Source organism: Spermophilus citellus (assembly GCF_964194105.1).
Source record: "Spermophilus citellus genome assembly, chromosome: 2".
NCBI classification, from domain to species: domain Eukaryota; kingdom Metazoa; phylum Chordata; class Mammalia; order Rodentia; family Sciuridae; genus Spermophilus; species Spermophilus citellus.
In genome coordinates, this window is record NC_138183.1 from 239,808,252 (window position 1) to 239,828,425 (window position 20,174).

At 36.0% G+C, this 20,174-nt stretch overlaps 2 protein-coding genes across 2 annotated transcripts in view; one reads left to right on the forward strand and one right to left on the reverse strand.

Moving 5' to 3' along the window:
- LOC308638592 (olfactory receptor 4C11-like) overlaps positions 1-20,174 on the forward strand; it is a gene marked incomplete at both ends in the record, with an annotated part of 413,029 nt that overhangs the window by 64,081 nt on the left and 328,774 nt on the right. The window lies entirely within an intron of this gene.
- On the reverse strand, positions 5,010-5,960 carry LOC308639581 (olfactory receptor 4C15-like; the record flags this gene model as incomplete). Its single annotated transcript, XM_081277791.1, has 1 exon — positions 5,010-5,960. Exon 1 carries the CDS (start codon positions 5,943-5,945, stop codon positions 5,010-5,012), a length of 936 nt encoding a protein of 311 aa, XP_081133917.1. The 5' UTR covers positions 5,946-5,960.

Sequence of the window (20,174 nt, forward strand, 5' to 3'; positions counted from 1 at the left end):
TGGAAACTATCTCCAATATCTTCCCCACTTTTCTCATTGCATTTTTCGCTTTCTTATTCTTCCAAATACAAATCAAAGGATTTAGGAAGGATGTGAGCATGATGTAAAATATCACCATAGTTTTGTCAAAGGGGAAGGCAGAAGGAGGTCTTGCATATGTAAATATGCATTGAACAAATAACAAAACCACAACAGCAATGTGAGATCCACAGGTGGACAGGGTTATCCACCACCCTTGAGAAATTATGGTACACATAGAGTGCGAGATGACAGCCTGGGAGACAAGAAATAAAGATAAAATTGTCATGCAGAGATTCACAGTTAGCAATCACCAAAAGTCCAATGATGTGTGTCAGTGCAGGCTAGTTCCAGTAATGGGTACATGTCAGATAAAATGATCAATAATATTAGGGCCACACAAGGACAGCTAGAAAGTAAAGAGAATCTGTATGATGGAATGCAAGAAGCCCCCTCTCCAGTCCATACTCACTAGAATGCCACAGAGCCTCCAGTTCATGATGAAAGAGTAGTGCAAGGGCTTGCAAATGGCCACATAGCAGTCATAGGCCATGACCATGAGGATAATCAACTCCACCCCAGGAAAGATGATTTCAGCAAACACTTCCATCATGCATTCTTCATAAAAGATGGTTTTCCTCTCATACAGTAAATGCACAACCATTTTTATTATGACAGCTGAAGAGCAGCATGCATCCAGGAAGAACATGACTGCCAAGAAGTACATTGAGGAGCTCTATAGTGCAGGGATACAGAGGATGGTCACTGTAATCAGCATGTTGCCTCCAATAGTTGCAATGTAGACCAACAAAAATACAACAGTAGAATTCTGTGAAAGCCCTAAAGAATGAGTTCAGTTATGAAAGTTTGATTTTTCATCATTTTCAAGGGAATGGTAAATAAACATTTATTGAAATTGCCTATTAACATTTGCAATTATGTGAAAGAAAGTTTTGCTTCATATCAGATTACCAGAGCAAACCACTAGCATTTTCACAAAGTTTCTTGACTAAGAAAAAAAAATATGTAATCTCTAGAATGGCTCAACACTGTACATGTATAGTTGAAAAATAATAATGAGGAAAATATTTAATGATTAAATGATAGGGGAGGTGTCAGAGCCAAAGGAAAAACAATAGCATGTTTCATAAGAAACAGAGAAGAAAGGTACTCTGGGAATCAGACAGGGTGAAGCCCACAGTGTAAAAGCAAGCCAAGTTCCATGGTAGAGACAGAGTAGTTTGGGAATGAGAACTATTGTAAGATGGTGAACAAAGACAAGAACATACCTGAGTTGTGATTCCACAAAATGTTATTTCTAAATAATTTTTAAAGTTGCAGTCTTCTTTTGTATTGTCATCTTTGAAATATCTAGAGATATTTTACTCCTTCACCCTTTTTATATTAACATAATATTTCTGAAAACTCTTTGAATAACTACAAAAACTGTAACACATGAACTTAGTATAACACAACAGTTATATTGCATAAAAGCTAAAAACATCATCATGTCTAAACTAACTAGAAAAGAAAATGGGAAGTTAAAGCAACAGTGCTTTTCAGCATAACATTGAATAAATCTGTTTTCCAAATTAGTGGGAATGACAAATGTTGTATATATGCCTTTCATAATTGTTCATTCCTCTACTGAACAAGTGATATTTCTTTTTTCTTTTTTTGTTTTCATTTTTAGTTGATTTTATTTTTTTAAATACCTGATAGTGGAATGGATTACAATTCTTATTATACATATAGAGAACAATTTTTCATATCTCTGTTTGTATATTAAAGTATGTTCACACCAATTCACGTCCTCATACATGTACTTTGGATAATGATGTCCATCACATTCCACCATCATTGGTAACACCCTGCCCCTTCTCTTCCCCTCCCACCCTCTGCCCTCTCTAGAGTTCATCTATTCCTCCTATGCTCCCCCTCCCTACTCCACTATGAGTCAGTCACCTTATATTAGAGAAAACATTCGGCATTTGTCTTTTAGGGATTGGCTAACTTCACTTAGTATTATCTTATCCAACTCCATCCATTTACCTGCAAATGCCATGATTTTTCTCTTTTATTGCTGAGTGATATTCCATTATATCTATATACCACATTGTTTTAATCCATTCCTCTACTGAAGGGCATCTAGGTTGGTTCCCGAGTTTAGCTATTGTGAATTGTGCTGCTATAAACATTGATGTGGCTGGGTCCCTCTAGTATGCTGTTTTTAAGTCCTTTGGGTATAGACCAAGGAGAAGGATAGCTGGGTCAAATGGTGGTTCTATTCCCAGTTTTCCAAGGAATTTCCATACTGCTTTCCAGAATGGCTGCACCAATTTTCAGTCCCACCAGCAGTGTATGAGTGGAACTTTTCCCCACATCCTCGCCAACACTTATTGTTCTTTGTCTTCATAATAGCTGCCATTCTGACTGGAGTGAGATGAAATCTTAGAGTCGTTTTGATTTGTATTTCTCTAATTGCTAGTGATGATGAACATTTTTTCATGTATTTGTTGATTGATTGTACTTATAATCTGAGCAGTGTCTGTTCAGGTCCTTGGGCCATTTATTGATTGGGTTATTTGGTTTTTTAGTCGCTTAGCTTTTTCAGTTCTTTATATACCCTAGAGATTAGTGCTCTATCTGATGTGTGAGGGGTAAAGATTTTATCCCAAGATGTAGGCTCTCTATTCACCTCACAGATTGTTTCTTTTACCAAGAAGAAACTTTTTTAGTTTGAATCCATCCCATTTATTTATTATTGGTTTTAATTCTTGCACTCTAGGAGTCTTATTAAGGAAGTTGGGGCCTAATCACACATGATGGAGATTAGGTCCTACTTTTTCTTTTAATAGACACAGAGTCTCTGGTTTAATTCCTAGGTCTTTGATTCACTTTGAGTTGAGTTTTGTGCATGGTGAGAGAAAGGGATTTAATTTCACTTTGTTGCATATGGATTTCCAGTTTTCCCAACAACATTTGTTGAAGAGCTATCTTTTCTCCAATGCATGTTTTTGGTGCCTCTATCTAATATAAGATAATTATAATTTTGTGAGTTAGTCGCTGTGTCCCCTATTCTGTACCATTGGTCTATTTTGGTGCCAATATCATGCTATTTTTGTTACTATTACTCTGTAGTATAGTTTAACATCTAGTATAGTGATGCTATCTGCTTCACTCTTTCTGGTAAGGATTGATTTAGCTATTCTGGGTCTCCTTCTGTATTTAGACAGTCCACAATGAAAGAAAAAAATTAATTAAGATAAATTAAATTAAAATGGATTAGATTAAATTACAAAAAAAAAAGGTTTGAATTTGTGAATATGACATGAACTGGTGTTGATCAGTGAAATCCGGCCAGAATACTGTTTTATTTGTAGCTGCATTTCCAATCTTGGCTTCACAAGTTCATAAAACAATGAAGATAATCTAGTAGATCCACACTCCATGACCTATTGCTTAGGGATAAATGAACTATATACAAGGACCTTGGAATAGTCTACTAGCATGTCATCTGTATTAACTTTCCAAGGGAAACTTTAATATTTTACTAGAAGTAAATTTATCCCCCATGACATTTGACAACCTGTGACTAACAAAACTTAGAAATGACCACAAAATGGGTTTCTAAATTTGAATGATCTCTTTATTAATAAATACACAAATTAATTATTTGCACTTAGTTACACTGTCAAGCAAATGAAAATCACCAAGTAAACTACAATTAATGCTGTTTAAAAAATTATTTCCCTGGTTTCTCTGGATTCTATTCCTTATGTTGGAGTTTGGGGAAAGTGGGCTCACTACCCTATAGTTTCGACCTGGAATTGCTAATATTGTAGTATCTCGGCAGCTATGTTTGTTTGAACTACAATAGGAGACTCTCATTGCTGAGCCACTCTGGAATTGCCCCACCTACTTTCCCACAGCTGATTGACATAAAGTGGTCACCTGACCCATGGGGACCACCCCAATAGGTAGGATTGGACCAATCAGATTCTAGCTCTCAAAAGTCAAGAAATAACTCAAATTATAACAGACTTGAATGTTCCTACCTTTAAGATGAAGTGGAAAGATGCAGACGACTTGAAAACTCTTCACTTTGATTTTCCTAAGTCTTGACATTTTACTTGAAATCATTGATTCTAGCATTAGAAAATTGTATCTTTCCACATCAAAACTTATGTTTCTTTGATTGATTTCTAATATTTTCCTCTACTATTTTTTTCCAATGCTTTATATGAGTAGAAATCATTCTGATGGGGTAAGTCCCTTTCAATTTTTAAAATACATTTCAACAAGTATAGATTTGAATTATCTTCAGTTTACATGTAATAACAGTATGGAGTTGCCAACTGAGAGGGAAGGGGTGATCTCAAATTGCAAATATTAATTTTAACTCCCAGCACAAGAATCCCTTCTCCTTAGAATTACGTAATGTCCTTCCATAGAGGGACATATGATCAATTTTTTATACTTTTGCTACTGCACCATGATCTGCAGAGCATCAACAAATGATTCTTCAGTAAAGGTAATTGGAGTTGAAGAAAGACACAGAGACAAAGAATAAATAGAGATATTATCAAGAAAAGCTAGGGCCAGGTGGGATGCTGTGCTCTGATGGAGGTACAGTGATCCAGAACTAGTTCCTCAAGTTCACTATACAAGGTCTCAAAAATCAGGAAGTTAAACTATAGGGACATTGTAAATTGTTCCAGGCTTGTAAATTGTCAGAGGCTTTTTTTGTATACTAAAAGTTATAGAGATATAAAAATTCTTTGCAGAGCTAAAACCATTCTGCTATGATCTTGCAGTTCCAAAGACACTCATTGTTCTGGGACATCTGATAACTGTTAGTGGCAGAACCAAGAGTCAAAGCTGATAACATTCTTACCTTTGGCAAAGAATGTTTCCCTGGCTTGGCTTTTTGTCACATTGCATGGTCAACTGATCACCAGGGGCTCATCTGATTTCCATAGTTCTGTATTTTATTTTCCCTTAAAACCCACCACCAATCTCTTCCATACTTTCTTAATGGCGTTTTTGACCTCCTTATTCCTCAATGTATAAACCAAAGGATTGAGCAAGGGAGTCAGAATGGTGTAAACTATCTCAACTTCTTTGTCAAAGGGAAAGGAAGATGAAGGTCGTGCATATATAAATATGCATGGGACAAATAACAAAACCACAACAGTAATGTGAGATCCACAGGTGGACAGAGCTTTCCTCCGCCCCTCAGCACTGTGTTTTCTCAAAGAGAACAAGATGACACCATAGGAGACCAGCAACAAGCAGAAGTTAATGATGCAGATTAATCCACTATTGGTGATCACCAAAAGGTCAAAGATGTAAGTATCAGTACAGGCCAGCTTCAACAATGGGTACAACTCACACATGAAATGATCAATGATATTAGGCCCACAGAAGGGCAGCTGGAAAGTAAAGAGAATCTGTATGATGGAATGCAAGAAGCCCCCTGTCCAGGACACCCCCACCAGAATGCCACAGAGCCTCCAGTTCATGATGGCAGAGTAGTGCAAGGGCTTGCAAATGGCCACATAGCGGTCATAGGCCATGGCTGTGAGGATAATCATCTCTGCCCCACCAAATAAGTGTCCTGCAAAAAGTTGAATCATGCATCCTTTATAAGAAATGGTTTTCTGCTTATATAGGGAATCTGCAATCATTTTTGGTGTGATGGAAGAGGAGAAGCATGCATCCTGTAATGATAGGACAGCCAAGAAGAAGTACATGGGGCAGCCCAGCAATGAAGGGCTACAGAGGATGGTCACTACAATCAGCATGTTGCCTGCAATAGTTGCAATGTAGACCAACAAAAACACAACAAAGACTATTTTCTGAACAGTAGGATTCTGTGAAAGCCCGGCAAAGACGAATTCAGTTACAAAGGTTTGGTTTTGCATGATTTCCAAGGAAAGGGTGAATGTACAACAGTAATTATGTGAATCTGCAAGTATGATAAAAACAATTTGGTTCAGATCAGTTCATAATATTATAATCACCAACAATTTGATGGCACCCATGAATATTGTATTGTTATTATGAGTTCTAATTTTTGAGTTCTTATTTTCAAAAAGACAAATGAGATATGTTTGAAGATAATAGAAACTGAAACTAGTGAATTATTCAAAATGCCCAGGGCTAATAAGGGGAAAGGAAAACATCCACAAATGTTAAAGTAGAAGAATTTTTATAACAAGTGCCATCTTGATCATGTAATAGTGACTTCCAGGGTGAATCACTGAGAGCCATTCTGAAATCAAACCCAAGATATGAGAGAAGGAAGACTGTGATTTATTAACTATGCGTGTCCTGGTCATACAACACTGGTTACTACCAGGTCATCCATTATCTGGAAATAGTCTCATTCATAAAAAGAAGGAGAAAACTATGCGCTTTAAGCAGGTCTCAAAAATAATGACTACTCCTCCAATATTTATTTAAAAATCTGAAGTGAATTGGCCTTTAAGTGAATTAATTATTTTTTTATGAAAGGAGAATTCATGGGAAAGTGTCCAGCTCTATAAAACATGTAAGAAATTAATGACGCCTATGCCTGAGTGTCCTCCTGATCCCTAAGTTATGTATTCAAAGGCAGTCACAGCTGAGAGCTCACTGTCTAAGTGCCAGTCTTTGTTAGGTGTTATCATCCCAATTTTACTAATGGGAAAACCGAGATTAACAACCTTATGTTCAAGCAAACAACAGATGCATGATATGGAATGTCGCACTAAACACCTCTGTCCCCACACCCAAGTCCTTTTGCCTGGGTCAACAGGAAAAAAAAAAAAAAAATGGGGATTTTTCTTTTCCAGCAAGGACTTCAGAGCAGGCTGCTTCTTTTAGACCTTCTCTTCAATTGTCAACCTTGAAGCCTCTGATTCTTTGCTCATGTTTGAATGAGGCATCTTGATGAAGGAAACCCAACAAATGATGAGGAATGAGAATGTATGGTCAATTCCCTAAACATGCAAATCAGCAACAACCACCTAGGTAAGGAAGAGAACATGTCAGCTGTCAGCCATAGTCTAGAGGCTTAGTTAATTATTTGCCAATGCTTACTACATCAAGACCCACTCTGATCAGGTATATCTCAAGATAAAGGTTTCAAATTGATGAGGCTTTCTTTTCAGGCAGAGATGTTCATTTATAGCTTACCTACTCATCTTCTAGGATTATTGTAAGGTCAAATTCAAAATGTGGAAATATTGTTTAGGATGACAGGCTCTTACCAATTGTAGTTATTATGTGCTCACTTAAGGAAACCACCCTCCTTACCTGAAGAAACCTCCTCCATGATTCATACAGATAATACTTGAACCCTTGGATCACAATTCAAGACAGACATAGCTTCAGAGAATTATGGTCCTTGCTTGTATGTAAAGCCAAATGATTACTAAAATAGCATATGTATGTGTCCATATAAATTTTTCCACATACATTTGTACATATATATGTATATATGTGTGTATACCTATATATTTAATTTTATTGTTTTTTTTATACTGATACATGACAGTAGAATTCATTTTGATAGATTTTGATAGTATTATGCAAGCATGGAATATGTCTTATTATAATTAGTACCCCATTATTATGGATGTACATGATGGTGGGATTCATTATGATGTATATATACAAGAACATAGGAAAATTAATTTGGATTCATATCACTCTGTGTGTGTGTTTTTAATTTATAAAAACGGATGAGTTGAAAATTCAATGAATGATGGGTTTTATATAAGAATAAAAAAATAAACTTTCATGACTCCCATTTTCAGTAAGGAAAATAATTTTAAATTTTTACAGTTAACTAATATATTTCTGTAAGTTAATATTTATTTGTTCACTTACCTTTAAATGATCATTTCCAATTTGTTCACAGGTTATTCATGACCAACGTCTGTACTTTGAACTCCCTGGCCATTTATAAGAAAACATTAATACAAGAGAAAATCTGAAAGCTCATTGGATCAGTTGGAAACCACTGATTACAGAATAAAGAATAGCAATACATCTCCCAGCAAAGTTCATTTTACCCTAGGACTAAAGCAGGAAAGAGAAATAAAGGAAATTATTTAGAACATAAATACCACACTTGTGTAGATCTGATTTCAAATCCAGATCCCTCTATTTTACTATGTCATGGATTATGTTACTTAAAATCCTTAAAATTCTATAAACCTCAGGTTATACTTCTGCTAATGGTTTAATAACAATGTCTGTCAATAGGTTTCTTGTGGATATCAGATGGGTCATAAATATAAAAATACTGATGTCATTAGCAGTGAATAAATAGTATTTTAAAATGCACTACACTTTTGAATGTCCTTGAATATGTTATTGTGGTCTCAGACCCACCTGTACCCATGTCTTCTTCAGATTGCTTATCTCTCTGCTTCCTTTTTCTGGATGGTCTAAAAGCAATATCATTGCATAATTGAAGTGTTTTTGGGTGTCAAAAAATCAATCCCTTCTTTTTCTGATGATATTGATCCCAAATAGTAATATTAAAATTGACAATGGAGATTATGTGGTGCCTCACAGATTGTGATCACATGTAGAATTTTAAAATTTATAACTCTTGTTATTTAAAAAAAGATTCATTGTCATGAATTGAATCCTACAATATCAAAGGAACAATAGTGGCAAACATAGTGAAATATGAATAAAATCGGGTGTTTACTTAGAATAATGTATCTATGTTCATTTTATACATTGACAGATGTATCCATAATAATGTATGGTAATAATATTAATTAAAAATTTGCCTATTCTACATATTTTTTTCTGTATTTATGTCACTTTTTGGTTAATCTAAAATTACTCCAAATAAAAATTTAAACGGAAAGAAAAATAATGATCAATTTCTGCTACCAGAACTCTACAATTCTAGCCTTATTGTTTGATACTGATGGATGAATAAACTAAGCCCTGTGCCTCAAGCTGCCTGACCATAGGGTCAAACAGAAAGCAATATGACATGATGTGAGCAGTGCTGGTAAAACAAAAAAAATAAAGAATTATGATTCCATTGTTTTTAAGGAGCAAGTACACACAAAGTGAAGTTTGCATCATAAAAATGTCTTTTGAAGTCATGCTATTTTTTAAAGTTCTAGCAGTACTAAAATTGTAATAAAACAACTTTATTTATGCCATCCTTTAAAAAACATATTGGTAGGTATTTCTAGAATCAAAACCATGTTTGTATTCTTTCTACTAATTACCCAAACCCTAAAAATTTATTATGAAGTGAAATGGCATGGTACATTTTACAATGGAAAATGCTGTGGTATCACATGAAACAGAAACACACCTAAAATATTCAGTGATAAATATTACTCTATAAATCAGATCACTGCAATAATATCACATGATATAGTGAATAGAGCAATAATTAATGATATAAGCTAATAATCATTTTGCAATATATTAAGTTAGAAACAGAAAATCATTATTAATAATCCCACCATTTAAATTGATATTTTGAATATAGTTTTATCATTCAGAAGAGAAAATTTTTAAAATGATTGAGATTTTAATGTGCAACAAATACCTGTTTACAATTGTGAAAATATTTATAATTGAAAATAATTAACAAACACAGAACAAGTCTCTCCATCATGAGAACAGTTAAGAAACAGGATGTGAGAATTGAGGAACAGTCAATTGAAAGGGTGAAAACAATACATTACTATAATAGAAAAATCGTAAATTAAAATTTTTAACCTATTATAAGCTTTAATCTCCTCCATTTATGCATTTACTGATATCAGTTTTAAATTCACATTCTTCTATAATTAGAAGTTTAATGTGTCTGTATTTACCCTAGAACATTCTGTGGTCTTCCCTTTCTCAGTAACCATATCCTCAAATATGCTAGAGCTGCACCTGAGATTGTTCAGTCCAAAACAGCATGAAATGTAGGCACTGGACCATGTCCTGGAGTGGTGACTTGAAGAAGTTTGCTTCCCTTTGCACAACTATTCAACCTGTCCACTTTTTTCTTCCTACTAATTTTATCAGCACAAACAATTTTGGCACCATTGTGAAAGAAATACAATTTTTTTTATTAACTTTCAAACATATAGATAAAATTCAAACCTAAAAGAGGGATTGGAAGTAGGGCTATCAAAATAAATAGTGTTTAGGAATCTTGTCTCAAGCAGTAATTTTCAGATGCATTTATGTGAACATATATGTGCATATCAGTCATGTTTGCATATACTATTTCTAAATATTGTTATTGCAAATTAAAACAATAAAATTCTGGTTGTATTACCTTCCCTGTAATTACTTTAAGTCAAGTATACTTTTAATTTAGTATTATTAGCATATATTATGTCAGATTTTTGATACTTTTTTGAATATACATGTTGATGTTGCTCTGATGCTTTTCCCAAATGTCTAATCTTATACATGTAAAACAAACATTTCAGAAGGATGTTTACATATATGTACATACACACAATATGCATCTAGAATTTGAGAAAAAAATGTTTTCATTCATGCACTTCCAGATGTATACCTGAGCCTTCTTTTCTGTTGTCTCAATGGTTTAGCTCTTTTCAAGGTACAGACAAAGCCATAAGAGCAAGCACTAAAGCAGTTCAGAGCTTAGCCATTTGGATTTTTCTGAACAATTCTGAGGCAACAACTCAATGCTACTTATGACATCAAATGCATGTAGGAACAATTAAACAATTACAACTAAAGACACCCTTCTGTGGCTTAGTCAATCTTTTCTAGGCTTAATGTTTTTCCCTGTGTTTTTTAGTAGTGTGTTGTTGGAGAAATAGTGAATGTTACATTCTATCTCAATGAATCTGTGACTCATCCTGCTAGATTTGTGTCTACCTTAATAATATGTCTTTATGTGTTCTTTCTATAGCATCTGAAAATACCACTTTAGTCTAAAACAGAGTGGTGCAAACATTTGCAAACAAATGATAAATGAGAATATTCTTAGCAAGACAAACTGTCCAAGAGCTAGCACAATAATATGCACTTGAAATAATTAGGACAAGAAAAGACAGTTGCAACCTATTGTCACTTATATGTGGAAGTTACAAGTGCAGGTCTCAAAAAAGGAGAGGGTAGAAGCATGGTACCTAGAGTCTGGGAAAAGTGGAGTGGAGTGGGAAGGTGGATAGGGCAAGATTAATTGATAGAGTGGTGTGCTGCATAGGAAGAACAGCTTAGTTTGGTGACCAGGGTTGAAACCAATTCATTATATATTTCTAAAGCTGGTAGAGATAATTTTTAATTTTTCAAGTTTAATAAAAGACAAATATTTGCAGTGACAATTATGCCAATTACCTTGATCTGATCAAGCTGTTCCCATAAATATGTACAAGTGTCCATTAAGAATTGATAATGAAAAAATTAAGAAGTACGAATAATCATCTATATATTTGGAATAATATTCCATGTTCATTGTTTGGAGTACATTATAAATTCTCCCTTTTCCTCACACACACATACAAATATGCATTTGATGTGTTTTTAAGTGTTTAAATTACCTTGAAGATAAAAAGTTAAAAATGAGTCTTATTTCCTTGGACTTGATGTTATCATTGCACCAAATCTCCACCACCAAAAAAGATGCACTCTAAGACCTGCTGCTCATGGAGCACTTATTTTGTGTCAGCTATGCACTATGTTGTCCACATGTATTATTTCATTTAATTCCACATCTCTTGACCTTGCTGATGTTATAATCCTCATTAAACATGAGAAGTCACAGGTCATAAAGATTATGCAGTTATACCAAGTGCATGGTTGCTGTCAGAGGCACCCTGTGTACTGAACTTGGCACCACCACAACACCTACAATTTTAAGCACTGCATCACAATTTAAAACCATCCATGAAAATCCAAAATGTTAAACTATAAGTCTCACCATGTGTCAGTTCCATGAAAATTCTGGTGATGGCCATCTCCTGTTCTCCATGGAGAAAAGTTGACTCAGTTGACCCCAAACTGTAATATCTATGTCCAATATTTGCTCTAAATCTAAGAGAAAGAGGAAAAGCCCCTTTGAGAGTCAAGGTAGAAAACATCCTCACTCATGGTCAAGAGTTATCTTCACCATGGTCTCAGAAATACAAGTAAAGAGAGAAGCAATAATTTCCTCCTGTATTTTTATCTGGACTTTAAAGAAGCTTCCTTACTGCTTGTTTTTCCCCAGGGATTGGAAGTTTTCCATCAGCATGATGTGCCAAGGTACAATTTGATGTGGTTTTTAACTTGCTCAAATATTTGAAAAACTTTTGTCCCAAGCAATTATAATTTTTTTTTTTTCTGTTTTCTCGTCTTACTGCTCTTGGGTTTCTATCTGAAGATGCTTTTCCCATCATAACTCAGGAATAGAGCACTGGATATTTGGGTGTAGAATATACTGTTTCTTTCAGGATTCAGGCCAAATACTTGTGCATCTAGTAAATATAAAAACAGAGTTCTCTGATAAACCATCCACTCACAGTTCATGTGGAAATCAAGTACTGCTCTCAGATGACAGTAGCAAGTAGTACTTATTAAAGAAAAATATTTTATATAACATATGTGATGAAATATACATTATTTGAAATGTTACTATTTTTCCTTTCAGAAACTGATCTTATAAAGCATAAATTTTATATATAAAAACAAATTAAGAGAGGATATAGAAGTATCTTTTTTCTCTTATTTGAAAAGTGGTATGGCAGATATAATTAATGTAAAAATACATAGCATTTAAAATGAAGTTTTGGGAAATACGTGGGCATAGCTCCTCAAGCCCCTTCAGGAGGATCCTCACCAACAATTTTCTACTTTTTCACTATTGAAACATTGAATGCTATCTAATTTTATGTTTATTAACAATCCACAAAGTGTGTAAAATTTAAGTGATTTATGAGAAAAGTTGAGACCCCAAAAGACTATCACTTCCATAGTCTATGGAATTAAGAGGTTATTTTCTGTTAATTAAAAATTTACATGTGTCACTTGACACAAAATAATCACCTGACATGATAGTTTAAAAATATCATTCAGCAATTAAGCTCTATCAGTATGTTCTGCAATCCTGGTTCTCATTTAATACCATTCTTAGCAACTTCTTATTCTCTGTCCTGATTTGTTTAATCTTTCATTTTTATTTATTTGATTCTGTTGGAGAAAGTGTGCAATAATATGTAAGTAATACTGTACAGATGAAATAGAACAGTTAGCATAACTAAACTATTATTTTGTACAATGTGAAAACAGTGAGGTGATTTCCCATTAAATTTGAATCAGGAATTAGTGAAAGAGAGACAGAAGGAGTCTTAGCCAAGATAATGAAAGGTACTAGAGAGGAACTAGGAATTTAGCTTTCCAGAATTTTACCAACAATATAAAAGTTCCCACTGATCAAAAGTCCCATCTTCATCATTGTTAAATCTCAGAACTTCTAGTAAGCTTCCAAAGAGAGAGTGTTATGGTTTAGATATGAGTGGTCCCCCAAAAGTTCATGGGTGAGACAATGCAAACATTTTCAGACATAAAACCATTAGATCATGAGAGATGAAAACTAATTAGCGGATTAGTTCACTGATTGATTAACCTAGTGAAAGCTATAGGCAGGTCTGTGTGACCAGAGGAAATAAGTCACTGGAAATATAACTTTGGGGTTTCTAATTTGTCCCTGTTGAGTTCTCTCTTTTTGCTTCTTGATTGCTACGTCCTGAGCTGCTTTCCTCTGCCATGCTCCTCCACCATTCTGCTTCATCTCAGGCTTATAGAATAAACCTCTGGGGCTGGAGATATAACTCAGTTGGTAGAGTGCTTGCCTCACATACACAAGGCCCTGGGTTCAATCTCCAGCACCACCAAAAAAAATAAAATAATAAAATAAAATAGAATAAACTTCTGTAACCATGAACCAGAACAAATGTCTTCTCCTCTAAATTGTCTTATCAGGTCTTTTGGTCAGCGTGACAGAATCAAACTAAACATGTGACCTCCTGGACAATTTTTTTTTCTTTGTTCTGAATACCCTATTACTTAATTCAGTTTATTGCAAAAGTTTATAAACTAAAGCTTTAATGTAGGTTTTGATATCCAGAGATCTCTCATCTCCATTTGTACTCACACATTTTTTAACAAGGCTGCTATTCAAATATGGGCAAATATCTATATAAATATGGAGCTAGCTTACCAATCTTTGTGAAAATTTGATTGTCTTTGTGGGAGAAGTACTGAAATATTAATTCATCAAAAATTATCTCTCAAGTAAGTGGCTCATCTATAGCCAGTCATTCACAATTATGAAATTTTTTCATGATTTTTTATAATTTTCATATTTCACATTTTCATAATTTCAAATTATCTCTCAAGTCAGTGGCTCATCTATAGCCAGTCAGTCACAGGTAGCCTATTTATATAGTCAGGTTGTTCAATAGACTACATACAAGGTACAGGAGTCATCTTTTACTGTTCTTTGTAGAGCTTGTTCATGTTGACATGATGTCTCTGATAATTCAGGATCTATTTACTCATCAATCAGCGTTACTTATTTAGCTGCATATGTTCACTGACTTCTGATGACTCTCTCAAAGATACTTAATAACAGTTACAGACACAAACAAATCTGATAATGACTAGAGTACAAAAGAAAATGGGAGCAAAGATTCCTTTCAGCATTATGTTAAATTGATTGGAGTTTTATAGCACAAACATATAGCAATGTTTCTTCTGTTTCTTCCATTGAAATTAGCCATAATTACTGCACTCCTGAAATGTGAAGTCCTTTGACATTGTCCACTTCTCTGCTCTACAAACACTGCTAACATCAGAGAGGATCAATGGTCCAATAAAGAATATAAAATGATGCAAATCAATGAGAGATGGATCAACACACACATGCACATTGATCAAATCATGTAATATTTTAAGTATATCCTTCTTCATTATTGCTTCAAAATCTTTCATTAACTAGATTTTGCCATATCTTAGGCAATGAAAGACATCTACCCAACATTTTTCATATATATTTTCATACCTTTAATTTTATATGTATATATATTTTTGGTGCCAGAGATTGAACCAAAGGGCACTTAACCACTGAGCCAAATACCCAATATTTTAAAATCTTTTATTTTCAGAAAGGGTCTCACTAAATTACTGAGGTTGGCTTTGAGCCATGATCCTCCTGACTGAGCTTCTTAAGCTTCTTAGATTACAAGCATGCACCACAATGCCTGGTTGAGGGGCTCTTTAAATCCCCTTTTGTTTTATTTCTTTTTTTAAAAAAAAAGTTCTTTTTAGATTTATATGACAGTAGCGTTATTTTGACATACACATAAGTGGAGTTTAACTTGTACATTATCTTTTGCTGATCATGTATTCATATATGAACACAGAAAAGTTATGCCTGATTTATTCCATTGGCTTTCCTGTTTCCTGCTTCATTTCCCTTAATTCACTTTTTTCTAATCCAGTGAACTTCTATTCTTTCCTCCACTCTCTTTATTGTGTATTATCATCCACATATCAGAGGGAACATTCAGGGGCAATGGATTATTTCACTTAGCATGATAGACTCCAATTCCCTTCATTTACCAGCAAAAGCCATATTTTCATTCTTCTTTATGGGTGAGCAATATTTCATTTTGTTTACATACCACATTTCTTCATCCATCATCTGTAAAGGACACTTAGGTTGGTTGCATAGTTTTCCTACTGTGAATGAGCTACTATAAACATTAATGCCTCCTGCATCAGTTTTCTTTCACTTTTCAGTAGCTCCCTCCCTAGCATGAGTGGCAGCTCTGTGAAACCTGCCCTTTTGTCCACCACATAATCCACAGTTCTCACGGAGAAACACAACATGTCCAGATGAAAGAGGACCTTGGCTCGAAGGGTTGCCTAGGCTATGGTCCAGCTGCCAACAGTAGGTGGCCTTTAGTGGCCTTTCCTCACAGCCATCTCAGTGCATACATTGTTCAGAGAGCTCATATTTTAGTCATCTTTTGCAGATAAGAACAACTTATAGGAGGAAGAATTCATTTGGAGAAGAGAGTTTCAAAGCTCTCAGTCCACAGATGGCCAATGACCTTGTTCAGGGCCCAGGTGAGGCAGCACATCATGTGGCAAAGGCCTAGCAGAGAAAAGCTCTTCCCCTCATGGCACCAAGAAAACCAAGAGCATTGGGGAAGGACCCAAGGGGAGATGCAAACTTCCAAGGAACACCCCAGTGATCCAACTCCTCTAGGTCTACCCTACCTGCCTACAGCTACCACCCAGTCATTCAGACTAGGATGGAGTGATTGTTTCAGCTTTCACAATCCAACCATTTCTCATTTCTGAATTAATCACAAGAGTTGGGGTGTGGACATCTCACATCCACATTATAACAGCTTGCTTCAGTGACATTCAACCAGTGCCATACTGTGCCACAAAGTAGATGCTGGCAGAACAGTATAGCAATGTTTCCTGTAATCTCCAGGGAAAAATGAATATGTAGGGATTTTATGTTTTTGAAAGCTGCAAGCTCAGACATGACCCCACAAGTTGGCTTCCCACAGCAGCTCTCCATTTGAAGTGCACTTGTTACACACCTGCCTGCTATGCAGTTCCCAGATCACCTAAGTTCAGACTGACTTGCTGTCCTGCAAGTGTTTCTATACCAATATTGTTGTCTGTATCTTTTTCTCTTTCCCTTTTTGTCACCATGCCCCTCTTTATTGTTTCAGATCTGCCAGGACAGGATTGGTGGCAGCGTGTGTCTTTTCTCACTCTGTTCAAATAATCAAAATCTCTGACTATCTCCCTGTCCAGTATTGAACCTCACTCATCCCCTCAGTCACCCACCTGGCTGAGCTGCTTCTCTGCAGCTGTTTCAGGTTTGCATAATATGAGGTTCTACACTACAATCTTGACCTCCACCCAGAAGAACAGCATAGGACATATGTATTTAAAATTTTATACTGAGGAAGGCAGAAAGATTAGAGAAAGGTGAGAAAAGTCAAATTCAAAAGGAAAATGTCATTTTGAGCAACAGCAAAAAAGGAAGAATAGCAGGGGAAAAGGTAAGGAAAAATCCAGTCTAAGCATCAGAGAGATCCATGGCAAAAATAGATAAGAGTGAGGAGGAAGAATCATCAAAAGATTTGAAGTGGAGTGGTCATTTTTATCTGATAAAAAATAAAATTCTTGAATCAATTAAGTTGTAAACCAGCTCTCCAATAACTTATTTCAGATATCCAAATGCACAGATTCCCACATTCTATATTAACATTGGTATTTCTTACTAAATTAATGACATAAGCCAACTGTCATTAACACAACAGTTATAAAGCCAAAGAGAAATACATTGGAATCAGTGTCACCATGGCTAGGCAAAAATCAATATTGAAAATGCAATGTAAAAACAACTATTGTAGTCAGGATTCTGCAAAATTCTGGAAAGCATATAGCTGAAAGCCAGGTCCCTATTCCCAATGCCAATCAATGCCAATTTAATAATGCGGACACAGTTTTGAGAAAAAGGAAAAAGAAGGTTTATTGCTTTGTTAACAAAGGAGAAACACAGGGTACTCCTGTCCAAAGGATGTGACTCTCTGGATGAGGAGGGATGAAGAGGTTTTAAAGGAACCCTTCAAGGGTTACATTCCAGGTGGGCTCTGATAGGGGGTCCCAGGGCTCCCAGATGGCAGGTTAGGATTCACTTGTTAATTTAGGAGATATTCACTTCCCAGATTCTCAGCAGGCATCTCATTCCTGTAGTGGATATGTTCAAGGGCAGTTAATTAGGGGAAGAAAAGATAACACTGTCTCCCTAATCTTGTTAGGGAGCAGGAGAGGGGAGAGCAGAGAAAAAAAAACTTTAAAAAATTATGCCTTAGAGCAATGAGGGCTACATTCAGAAGGTGAAGGTATCACAGTTACAAGCAGACTTGTGAGAATAAAAACCTGCCATGTAGATGTCTGCTGAGGGCCATTACCAAGTAGGAATGACGCATCGATTTCCTTGCCAGCGTACCCCATGTTAATTTCGCTGTTGACATTGCATGTGTGTTTGAGAAAGGTGACCCTACTCAAGGACAAGGGTGGATCCAGGATTAGTGTGTATCCTGCAGTTTGAGGAAGTATAGTATCCCGGTCCTTGGGTTTAGGGGGTTTTAGGGAAGTTCGATGTTGAGGATTATTGCTGCTGGAAATAGGGCGTTCCTGCTGCCTGAGCTCCCGTTGAGCTCTCGTGAGATTCAGAGAGCATTTTGGGAAAAAAGCCTCGTGTAGTAGGTGAATTGGGTGGCAGCAGAACTGGGATTGCCCCAGAACGTGTGTGGAGGCCGGTGTGAGTTCGGGAATAAAGAATTGCTGTTTGAATCTACAAAGCTGTGTGGTGGCTCGTGATTCTGTGCCCAGCCAAGACTGCGGCAGATGTCTTTCAGTATTTGTTTATTTTTTGACTGAATATTGTGTCTTCTTTACTCTTGGGTATCATTACCTAAGGATACAGTAGGAGTTTAGGAGTTAAAAAAATAAAATAAAATGTATTTGCATTAAAGTGCAGTATGCATCAGATATGAATCTGTAGTGGTCACTACGATCTGTCTTGAATAAGGTTTTATTTTGCGCTATTTCAAATATTGAATTTACAGATCCATAAATTAATTGACCCAATGATATCAGTTCCTTGTTTTTCAAGCTGGATCCTAGAGATACATGAAGTACTTAATGAAGAGAATTGTGTGAAAGGAAAGGGCACAAAGACACACCTGCTATGAGAAGAGACAACTGATGGAGAAGAAAGGGAACAGTGAAGAACAGGTGCACTGGCTTGCCTAAGCCTTTGTGACACACCAAAGATATCAGTTAATGGAAGAATATATGAAGGATTTCATTGCTCTTTGGGGTAAGCTATCTTGGCATTAAGATTTGGTCTAAAACACCAAGGGCAGATAGCAGATTAGTGATCTACATGGCATTGAAAAACCAGCCTCTACCTCAGAGCAAAGCCTGTCCAAGAAAGGGACATGACCTTTGTCCTTGGAAAGACCCACAGAGCACTCCTAGGCACATTCCCACCCTGCTAAGTTGTTTATCTACAAATAACAGGAGAGATCTGCTGCGCCAGGTGTCCCTGACTCAGTCAGGCTAGGTGGAGATCCATAGCAACCCCCTAGCAGCCACCAATCAGCATGAGACAGGGAAATACCTGGGATGTCAGATGACCCTCCCAGTAGTTTATGGTGGTTGATAACATTGGGAAACCATGTAGTTCAGCATGTACACCCCTCTTGGCTCAAACCAATCAGTTCAAACCAATACCCCTTTTGTTCTGACCAATCACCCCTACCCAACTTGTTCCCCCAGTGAATGTGCTAATCATGTTTTAGAGTTGTTATTTGATTTTCCCGCGGTGTGTGATGATTTGCTATAATGTATGTGAAGTCCCTGCCCTCTCCAAAAAAATGTATAAAAATGCTGCAAACCCTGGGCTCAGGGCCTCTCAGCGTCACCAGTTGTTGTGTGTGCGCGCGGAGGACTGAACTAGCTCGCAATAAACACCTCTTTGCTGCTTACATCGATCTTGGGTCTCTGGTGGTCTTTGGGGGTCCTGAATTCGAGCATAACAGCATGATATTTTAAGGTATGGAGTAAATTCAAATGCCAGCATCAGAATTTATGAGGTGCCGCTGAGGTGTCAGAGAGGGTTGTTGTCTGGTCAAGGAGAGCCAGGCATGGGTGAGTTCAGCGCATGGGTAGGAATTCCAAATAAGTTTAGAAATCTCAGTAATTGATAGTAGAATAGAAATTAACTTTTCATGACTTTGTAATGAGATGGCTCCCAATCTTAAAATAAAATTAGGCTGGGCTCATCAGGAATAACAAATAAGATGTGTCTTATTTGAGTAATATCTTTATTTATAATTGCTTAGATACAATTATTTTCAAATGGCAGCACAAACTCACAAGATTTCAAATCATCAAGTAAATTGAGATATAATTTTTTAAAACTTCCTTTTACATTCTGGTGCCTCTAGATTTATACCTTCTTTGGAAGTGGAGAAATCAACTCTTCTTATCTGCCCCTGCTCTAGGCTTTGCTGATAATGTGACATCTCAATAATTCCCTTTGATTGTGCAGGAATAGGAGATACTCA